The 10810-nt window shown below is 46.7% G+C and overlaps 1 protein-coding gene across 1 annotated transcript in view; it reads left to right on the top strand.

Annotated features, from left to right (window-relative positions):
* The window catches only part of nsmfb (NMDA receptor synaptonuclear signaling and neuronal migration factor b), a 37124-nt gene extending 28148 nt beyond the window's left edge, over positions 1-8976 (top strand). The window contains exons 15-16 of the mRNA XM_076270395.1: positions 7968-8043; positions 8879-8976. Coding sequence (XP_076126510.1) covers positions 7968-8043; positions 8879-8976 — 174 coding nt within the window. The remainder of the gene's footprint in view (positions 1-7967; positions 8044-8878) is intronic.
* The last annotated feature ends 1834 nt before the right edge of the window (positions 8977-10810 follow it).

Raw genomic sequence — 10810 nt, 5'->3', positions numbered from 1 at the left:
CGAATGTCTTACTTTCACTTTCACGTCATTCACTTAAACTTTCCTACTTGCTAGATTTGACCAATTTTCCATAGCCTACCTTCTTTTTAATGTTGTTGTCACGGACTGAGCCGTGATGTGCTCACGCAGCGTGCAGCCAGCCAAACGCCGGCGCTAACATTCAAACTGTCCTGCCGCTGTTCTCCGTGTAATATCACTGTCATTACCGTTTGCTCTGTTGTATTCCTGGTTTTCTATTCACAATGTCATTTACCACCGTTCACCATAAATGCCAGCTAGCATGCGTTGTTGTTTAAGGTGCAGGGAAAGGCCTACCGGCATTCTTAAGTAGCAAATGTTTGTGCATGACTCCATTCACATTACTCAAACTATATACATTGTCATTTACATCTCCCATCTGTATTAATGTCTTCTGGTAGCAAGTAATGAAAATACCCACACTGGCTGTCAAACTTCTCATTTATTTAGTTAAACCTTTGTAATTACAACTCCGTAAACAGTTAACTCACCACCGTCCCGAACTCCGGTTCAACTTCCTGGTTTAACGGGGAAGCCGAGGGAATGTTCCACTAGGTTGAAATAGAGGGGTTTCGCGGGTGATTGGTGGTGGGAACCATTATTACAGGGGTGTTTTGGTGTTTATCACTAATATGGGTTTTTCTCTTTACAAATGTGATTTTGGTGGGGGAAACATTTTGTATGTATTTCTATATTTGCTGTTTGCTTGTTTGGTTTATTATTTGATTATTATTGTGTGATTATTTGGTTAATTGATTTTTGTTAGCAATGGGGCAATCTAGTGGGAGGGGCTACGGCTAGCCTAAGGCTGTATTAGGCCCCATGGCCTCAGTTGCAAGGAGTCTGTGCAGAGAGAGAGAACTGTAATTGAGAATTGTGGACTGGTTAAGTGTGCAGGGTCTTTTGAGATATAGCCTGGCAACTTGATGCCTATTTATTTTCTTTTGAACAGTTTTTGTTTTGCATTTTTTCTTATCTTGACACTGTAAATATTTGCACGTATTAGAAAAAATATTTTTGGAAAAATAAAAAAAAATAAACAAAATACTTTTTTTTGGAAACTTGCATCTTCCCTGACTCCGCCATCGGTTATCCTGCCACATTTGGTGTCAGAAGTGGGATAAGGAGTCAGGCGGAGGTGAAGTATTACAACCAGCCAAGATGTCCAACAGAAGGGAGAAGAAGAAGGCGGATGAAAATGGAGCGATAGGGGGCGACACTGAGCCTACTGAGCCCACTCCAGAACCCGCCGCAACTGTTCCTGCTATCGACCGGATGGCAAAGATGTTCGAATCTTTTATGGAGGTGCAACGGGCCAGAGATGAGCGGCTGGAGAAGGAGTCATCCAGGCAAGCCCATCAGTTCCAAGTCCTCACCCATCAGGTGACTCAGCTACAGCTGGATGTGGAGGTAACTCGGGAACGGGGCACTACACCGCTTCCACCGGACCCACAGGAGCCTACCTATGAGCCACCATCAACCCCCAGCAGAGGACCTAGAGGTTACGAACCAAAGATGGCTAAGCTGGAAGACTCTGATAACATCGAGCACTACCTAACCACCTTTGAGCGTCTCGCCACAGTCTTTGACTGGCCAAAGGATGACTGGGCCATTCATCTCATTCCGCTCCTGACTGGCAGGGCCCGGAGTGCATTTGTTGCTATGGATCCGCAGAGCACTTTGGACTATGATCTTTTAAAAGAAGCAGTGCTCAGAAAGTATGAGATTAACTCAGAGACTTACCGCCTGCAGTTCAGAGCCTTGGAGACCAGCCCGGAGGAGACGCCACAAGAGCTTTACGTCCGGCTGAAGGATCTCTTCTGCAAGTGGGTCAAGTATGACCGGAGCAGCAAGGAGGACCTCATGGAGACTATGGTGCTGGAACAGTATCTCAGAGTCCTCTATCCAGAGGTGAAGACCTGGGTCAAAGAGCACAACCCAGCAACTGCAGCCGAGGCAGCCAGACTGGTGGAGAACTTTGTCGCAGCACATAGAGGCCCCAGGAGCTACCGCTATGCTGGGATGCTGGACAGACAAGCCCGGGGTAAGCCTGTTGGTGTTGGTAGGGGAGTGGGTTTTGATGCTACCCCTAGCCACAATAGAAACACATTGGCCCTTCCCCCAGATAGTGGCAAGCCCCAAGGCATATCATGTTTTAATTGTGGTAGGGAAGGTCATAAGAGCCCCTCTTGCCCCCTCAGGAAGTCTAAGTACACCCACCTGTGCTATGTTCCCAACCCCACCCCACCCTTTAAGACCCAGCAGAACAGGGACCCTGTTATTACCATCGAGCTTAATGGCAAGCTGGTCACAGCTCTCATAGACACAGGCTGTTCACAGACATTGGTGCAAGCTGATCTAGTCCCCCATGAGTTCAAGAACTTCAATGACAAGCTTACTGTCTTTTGTGTCCATGGTGATCAGAGCGAGCACAGCACAGCAGATGTTTATATTAGAGTGTGTGATCAGACATACCTACTTAGGGTAGGGCTAGTCCCAAAGCTCCCCTATCCAGTGTTGTTGGGGCAGGATCTTCCTGTACTGCCTGAACTAGTGAGCAAGATTGCTTGGTGTGGTGTAGTCACTAGAGCTATGGCCAGGGAGCAACAGCCAGAAGACCTGTCTGAATTGCCCTATCATGAGGATGATATTCCAGTACAGCCCTCATACACTAGGGAAGAGAGGTATGAGAGGCGCAGACAAACAGTTGGGGAGATTTTAGAGCATTCTCACCTACAGTCAGAGTCAGATGTGGATTCCCCCAGTTTGACAGAGGCTGATTTCACCCTTAAAGGGGATCTTGCGGAGGAACAGCGTGCAGACCCCACCCTGAGGTCCTTATTTAAAAAAGCAGAGGATGGTTCTTGTTTTGTTCCTGCACTTGGGAAGGAGGGCTACATTTTGCAGAACAACCTCCTTTACAGGCAGAGTGAGGAGGGATTTCAGCTAGTGGTGCCCCACAAATTCAGGAAGGAGGTGCTGGAGCTAGGTCACACTATACATGGGCTGGACACCTAGCTTATATGAAAACACTGCAGAGAATAAGCAAGCGTTTTTATTGGCCAGGGCTATATGGAGAAGTGAAGAGCTTTTGTAAGTCCTGTCCCCAGTGCCAGCTATCTGGAGGCAAAGGCCTCGCCCATGCCCCTTTGATTCCCTTACCAGTAGTTGACACTCCCTTTGAGCGGATAGGGATAGACATAGTTGGACCCCTAGAGAGGAGCAAGTCTGGGAACAGATTCATTTTGGTTATCTGTGACTATGCAACCAGATACCCAGAAGCCTTCCCGATGAGAGAGGTCACTGCCAAAAAGGTTGCTATGGCCATGTTACACCTGTTCTCCAGGGTAGGGATTCCCCGTGAGGTCCTAACAGATCAGGGCCCCAACTTTATGAGCAGAACCCTCCAACAAGTGTATGATCTGTTAGGGATAAAAAGAGTCAGAACCACTCCTTACCACCCACAGACAGATGGACTAGTTGAGCGGTTCAACCAGACCCTTGTGAACATGCTCAGGAAGTTTGTGGATGACACTGGAAAGGACTGGGACCAGTGGCTACCTTACCTGCTGTTCGCATACAGGGAGGTCCCTCAGGCATCGACGGGATTTTCACCCTTTGAGCTCCTGTATGCACATCAGGTTCGAGGTCCACTGGATGTTTTGAAGGAGACCTGGGAAGGAGAAACCTCGGGCAAGACGGATATCATCTCCTACGTCCTAAAGATGAGGGAGAAGCTTGCAGCTGCAACTGCTATGGCTCAAGAGAACCTCCAGAGGGCGCAAGGTCGGCAGAAGGCGTGGTATGATCGGTCAGCCCGTACCCGCTGTTTCCAGCCTGGGGAGAAGGTCCTGCTGTTGTTGCCAAGCTCAGACAACAAGCTGCTGGCGAAATGGCAGGGGCCCTACTCTGTGACCAGGAAGATGGGACAGGTGACCTACGAAGTCCACATGCCAGACCGGCGCAGGAAACACCAGGTCTTCCACGTTAATATGTTAAAAAAGTGGAGCGAGAGACCAGAGCCGGCAGTTTCTGCAATGCTAATCCGAGCGGTCGAGGAGGAGGAGGAGTACAGCGAGCAGTACTTACCTGGTCGGGAGGAGAAGAGCAAGTTGGATCTGAGTCATCTGCCAGAGGGTCGACAGCGTGAGCTCAGTCACATCTTACCTGAAGATCTCTTCGTGGAGCGACCAGGACGGACAGCGTTGGTGGAGCACCGGATTGTGCTGAAGGACGAGCAGCCTGTGAGACAACCTTCCTACCGGGTACCAGAACGCCTGCTGCCTGTCCTGAAGGAGGAGCTGGACATGATGCTACAGCTTGGGGCAATCGAGCCTTCCTTCAGTGAGTGGAGCAGCCCAATCATCCTGGTTCCTAAGAAGGACGGTGGCCTACGGTTCTGCCTGGACTTCAGGAAGGTCAACACCCAGGCCAAGTTTGATCCTTACCCCATGCCAAGGATTGATGATCTGGTGGAGCGCCTGGGCAAGGCAAAGTTCCTGACCACCCTTGACCTTTGCAAAGGTTACTGGCAGGTGCCTTTGTCAAAGGAGAGCAAGGAGCTGACTGCTTTTAGGACGCCGTTTGGTCATTTTCAGTTCACCGTGCTTCCATTTGGGTTGCATGGAGCGCCAGCCACATTCCAGCGCCTGATGGACAGAGTCCTCAGGGGGACGGAAGGCTTTGCCGCCGCCTACCTTGATGATATCGTCATCTACAGTGCCAGCTGGGTGGAGCATTTGCGTCATCTGCAGCATGTCCTCTCCTTGGTGAAGAAGGCGGGCCTGACCATCCACCCGAACAAATGCGCCTTGGCCAAGGAAGAGACTTCCTACCTTGGCTTTGTGCTGGGCCGAGGTGTCATCCGCCCTCAAGTAGGGAAGGTGGAGGCCATCATGGCTGCAGAGCGACCAACCACCAAGAAACAGGTGCGGTCCTTTTTAGGTCTGGTGGGTTGGTACAGACGTTTTATTCCAAACTTTTCTGAGAAAGCTGTTGTGCTGACAGAGCTGACCCGCAAATGTCAGCCAAATAAGGTTGAATGGACTGAGGAGTGTGAGGCAGCTTTTAAAGACTTGAAGGACTCCTTGTGCAAGGAGCCTGTGCTCCTCAGCCCAGACTTTGAGAAACTTTTTACGGTGCAGACCGATGCCTCAGAGAGAGGGTTGGGTGCTGTTCTGTTGCAGGGGGACAATGGACAACTCCAGCCTGTGGCTTACATTAGCCGTAAGCTGCTACCGAGGGAATGCAACTACTCCACGGTAGAGAAGGAGTGTCTGGCAATTAAGTGGGCATTGGACTCCTTCAGATACTATTTGCTGGGGCGCAAATTTGTCCTAGAGACTGATCACCGAGCATTGTCTTGGCTGGGACAAATGAGGGATTCCAATGCAAGGATCACACGGTGGTTCTTGGCAGTTCAGCCATTTGACTTTGATGTTTTGTACAGGGCTGGAAAGTTGAACTGTACAGCGGACTTCCTGTCTAGGATGCCACAGGGGGCATCTCCAGAAGGGGGGGGAAATGTCACGGACTGAGCCGTGATGTGCTCACGCAGCGTGCAGCCAGCCAAACGCCGGCGCTAACATTCAAACTGTCCTGCCGCTGTTCTCCGTGTAATATCACTGTCATTACCGTTTGCTCTGTTGTATTCCTGGTTTTCTATTCACAATGTCATTTACCACCGTTCACCATAAATGCCAGCTAGCATGCGTTGTTGTTTAAGGTGCAGGGAAAGGCCTACCGGCATTCTTAAGTAGCAAATGTTTGTGCATGACTCCATTCACATTACTCAAACTATATACATTGTCATTTACATCTCCCATCTGTATTAATGTCTTCTGGTAGCAAGTAATGAAAATACCCACACTGGCTGTCAAACTTCTCATTTATTTAGTTAAACCTTTGTAATTACAACTCCGTAAACAGTTAACTCACCACCGTCCCGAACTCCGGTTCAACTTCCTGGTTTAACGGGGAAGCCGAGGGAATGTTCCACTAGGTTGAAATAGAGGGGTTTCGCGGGTGATTGGTGGTGGGAACCATTATTACAGGGGTGTTTTGGTGTTTATCACTAATATGGGTTTTTCTCTTTACAAATGTGATTTTGGTGGGGGAAACATTTTGTATGTATTTCTATATTTGCTGTTTGCTTGTTTGGTTTATTATTTGATTATTATTGTGTGATTATTTGGTTAATTGATTTTTGTTAGCAATGGGGCAATCTAGTGGGAGGGGCTACGGCTAGCCTAAGGCTGTATTAGGCCCCATGGCCTCAGTTGCAAGGAGTCTGTGCAGAGAGAGAGAACTGTAATTGAGAATTGTGGACTGGTTAAGTGTGCAGGGTCTTTTGAGATATAGCCTGGCAACTTGATGCCTATTTATTTTCTTTTGAACAGTTTTTGTTTTGCATTTTTTCTTATCTTGACACTGTAAATATTTGCACGTATTAGAAAAAATATTTTTGGAAAAATAAAAAAAAATAAACAAAATACTTTTTTTTGGAAACTTGCATCTTCCCTGACTCCGCCATCGGTTATCCTGCCACAGTTGTCATCAGTTAACTTCATTCAACTGCGCTTGTAGGCTCTGCCATTCAGATGTGGACGTTCGTAAATTGCGTTTATGGGCGGAGAGAGGCAGAGAAAGGCGCAGTTTACACCAAGGATTGAATGATTGATAAATACGACGGAAACTTGGGTCTGTCAGCGTTCGCAGTCTGCGGTTTGTCCATGGCGCTGATAACGTTACGTTCGCAAATGTACGTACATCTGGCCCTCATTGTCAGTCTGTTAGCCATGCCCATGGTCAGTCGGCCCTCAGTGTCAGTCTGTTAGCCAAGCGCATGGTCAGTGCCAGTGGATTAAGAGCCCGAGGGGAAATAGAAGTCTTCATGTAATGAGACAGTGGTCAGTTTTCGTCTCTCACTGGCGGGTCTGATGGTGTGTTTATCTTACCTGGCAGTGCAGGTGAAACGCCTTCAGTCAGCGATCTGTATTCTCGCCCCCGGGAGCGCTCAGGTATTGATTAGTCATGCTTGGGCTTGCTGGAGCATGCTGAGGCTTTAATGGCAAAGCAAGGGGAGGGGGGTAGGGGGGTGAAGGCCAGGTTCCTGGAAGTGTGGAGTCATTGGGTGCAGCAGGGTCTCTAGTGGTTTGCAGTTGAGTGAGAATGAAGAGAGAGAGAGAGATATACCGGTATACAGAGAGAAAGAAGGGGGAGAAGGTGAAGGAAAGGAGGATGAAAGAGAGAGAGAAAAGAGGGAGAGAAGAGGAGAGGTAACATGCTCTGACAACTGCGGCCTGGTGTTCGGGCAATGCCCTCAGATATTTCAGCTCCTGTCCATCACTGGGCAAAATAAATATATATCTAAAAAGTCAAAACACCCTGCTCAACCCCTTCCACACACACAAACACACACACACACACACACACACACACACACAGCTGCACACAGATTAACACCCACGCATTACTTTGCTCTGGGCTTGGCTGACGCAGGAGATGTGTCCTCTGGGTGAGAAGCTAGTGCTGACAGGGCGTGTGAGCTGACTTGTGGAGAGGGACCGCACTGCAGGCAGCACCACTCACTCGCTACTGATGTCTGCTTGGGCTAAGACAGTGGGAACTTGACATTACTGTGTCTAACATCCCAGTCTGCTGCAGAGAGCTATTTCATGCTAAACTGGGTCAGGACAAGATTCCCAAACAACCTCTGGCAAAAGAGGTTAATGAAGTGGAACATCTGAAGTGTTTTGATATAGAAAGTGCTTGTGTCTGGTTTAGCTTAGCACATCGCATTTGAAGAAAAGTTGGTGTTTCTTACTGGGCGTCAGTAGCCAACTTTATTATTCAGTGATGGTGGTGATGATGATGATGATGATGATGATGATGATGAGCATGTGGAAAGCCATATGCAGAAGTCTTCTAAGGTTCTCTGTCTTCAACAGCTTTTCCATAACCTGAAGAAACTGATGAGGCCATATGCCATTGAGTTTAAGTCACCACTGGAGCTGTCGGCACAGGGTAAGAAAGAAACACACACACACCTACATGCAGACCCACAAAGACACACACACACACACACACACACACACACACACACACAAACAAACAAACACAAACAAACAAACACACACACTCTTTAATACACCGTTAAATGTAAACTTACACTCTCTATTGTAAACTTAACATTTGTAGATCCAACAGGCACACATGCACACACTCTGCACATGTGCAAGTTGCAGTTGAGTGAGAATGGAGAGATTGAACATTGGACATTGAACCTGTCCTCCCGGTGGCTTTATTGATTTAGCAGTCATTATTCCACAATTAAAATCTCATTATTGTTCCTAGCTATTTTGTCCTCTCAGGAGATTGATTGAACCCCCCCCCCCCACACACACACACATACACCTCCCTCTTATTAGTATCAGCCTCCCTCAGTTACATTCACTGTCAATAACCATTGACTGTGTGTCAGGCCCACCCTTACACTTTGCAGCCACACTTCATTGAAATTTCTTAGCTAGTGTGTATTTTATAATGTTATTTAATATATCAATCAGTACAGTATATTTGTTTGATTATATGTTGATATATATTTTTTTATTTATCATATATTTTTTTATTTGCTTTTAGAATAAAGTGTTTAAATAAATTTATATTGTGGGGTAACATTTCTTTTGGGGCACGTGTGGGACCGTCCAAGCTAAGCCTTCAAAGTGGAGTCATTGATAGTGTATCCAATCTAATATGTACTGTATTAACATGCACTTAAATGAGAAGTAGGCCTACTTGGTATTCTCATTTCTTTTTGAAGTGCAGAAAAGTAAAGTGAAAGCATTCTCCCTCCCTACAGGTAAGGAGATGATCGAGACGTACTTTGACTTCCGCCTCTTCCGTCTGTGGAAGTCCCGTCAGCATTCCAAGCTCCTCGACTACGATGACCTTTTGTGATGCGCCTGGCTTTGAGGCGGAGAGAGCTTTTTCATTGACGAGGCAGCTCGTCGTGTCATTTTTTTGAAGAGCCCTTTTGGTGGTGGTGATGACATTTCCTACCATGGCCAGGGCCGGCCAGAAGTCTTGATGGTGACCGGGACAGCCAGCTGGACGAGCGCTCTGCAGTTAGCCTGTTGACCTCTGACCTCTTAAGATGGGACAGAGGACAAGACAGGGGCAGAGACAGCCAGACGGAGAAATGGATGGGTATTAGAAAGGGATTCTTAAAAGGTGCTGTTTCCTCCCCCCTTTTAATTCCATTTTTACTCTCAACTACAAGCCTATGAAGTAGCTGAGTGAGTGATGTGAAGAGGGAGGAGACGAGAGGAGACTACAAAGGAAGAAAGATAAGACTTAGCATCTATCACCTGTTAGAGCTGTGTGGGGCTGTAGACACGATGGAGAAAAGATTATGAAGAAAAGTCGAGGAAAGGCACCATACTTGGCAGCACACTGCTGGAAGGAAAGAAATGTAGGAACTAAAAGGGGGTGCTTGACCTCTTCTCGTGTTGACTTAGAGGGAGAAAGGACACAGTAACGTCTGTACTGAAAGTCTGTGTACCATTTAGGTGAGGACTTGCAGTGGCCGAGAGGGCATCTGTTCTCAGAGTCTCTTCCATAAGATTAAGATATATTTATCTACATGCTTTTCACCAGGAAGAAAAGCCAATATTTCATCTTTCTACACATATATCCCATAGAGACATTTTAGGCTATATAGATATCGATACATATATACATATATATATAAATACAAATATATAAACGTATATATGAAACGGTTAAGTCATATACTCCGAATATAAAGAATATTCATGTTATATTGCACATCTTTACTGACTGTACTCGTGTGGTATTTTGTGTGTGTGTGTGTGTGGAGACTGTTGGGGGAGATCTATCTCAGGTTCTTAAGCTTTCGCTGACCTCCTTAGCGCCTTCATGGCCGGCCACACGTCAGCATCTTGGCCAGACGGGGGCCAAGCGTCGCATCAAGTGTGCTGCACTGAGTTTTCAGAAAGCTCAGCAGGACGTCAGCACTTCTGTATATCAGGACATTTGAGCTTCTTCAGGCTGTGGAAGGTAGATGTTGGGGTGGCAGGAGTCATGGAAATTATCACTGACACACACGTGCTTTGGCATGTGTGTGTGTGTGTCTGTGAGAGACTGGTAGAGAGTAAGAGCAAGTGTGTTTTTAGATTTCTAAAGTTAGTTTTTGTGTGAAACGTCAGCATGTGTTGTGTCTCCGCCATGTTCTTAGCTTTGAGAGGGACAGCAAGAGCCACTTTTATCCCCGGCTGTTGTGCTCTCCCTATTAAATAGTGGTCAGCCTCAGTGCTGACCGGTTTTCTTAGAACTTTCTTAGCGACGGCTGCTTTCAGCTACTCAAACCCAATTCAGACTGTGAAGTGATGAACAGTGACCTCCTGTTAAGTTGTATTGTGATGTACTAACATAGAAGTTCCTATATTTTTCCTTAATATCATATGTACTTGATCTACATAGTATTTGTAATACATAATACATTTTTACATTTAAGGCCACAGATGGACATAAAGTTGTTATATGGAAAGCTTGGGGACATAATAATTGAAACCAATAGATTTTACTGACAAGTTAATGAGAGGTACAGTAGGTGATTGTTGTTGTTTCAAAAATGTGTGGTCTTTAGTTAGATCATCAGAAACTTTAGAATAACAGACAGTAATATAAAAGAACGTATGGATGTTTAGAAACATATCGCTGTACTAGTCTGTGAATGTGCAGTATTTTGCTCACCAACCGTGACATGCTT

The sequence above is a fragment of the Alosa pseudoharengus genome, unplaced genomic scaffold (assembly GCF_046254945.1).
Source record: "Alosa pseudoharengus isolate Yale_2024_CS ecotype anadromous, Long Island Sound unplaced genomic scaffold, YU_APseudo_1.1 YU_APseudo_1.1_scf_6, whole genome shotgun sequence".
NCBI classification, from domain to species: domain Eukaryota; kingdom Metazoa; phylum Chordata; class Actinopteri; order Clupeiformes; family Clupeidae; genus Alosa; species Alosa pseudoharengus.
The sequence above is the reverse complement of the archived record's forward strand: the minus strand, read 5'-3'. Positions and strand labels throughout refer to the sequence as shown.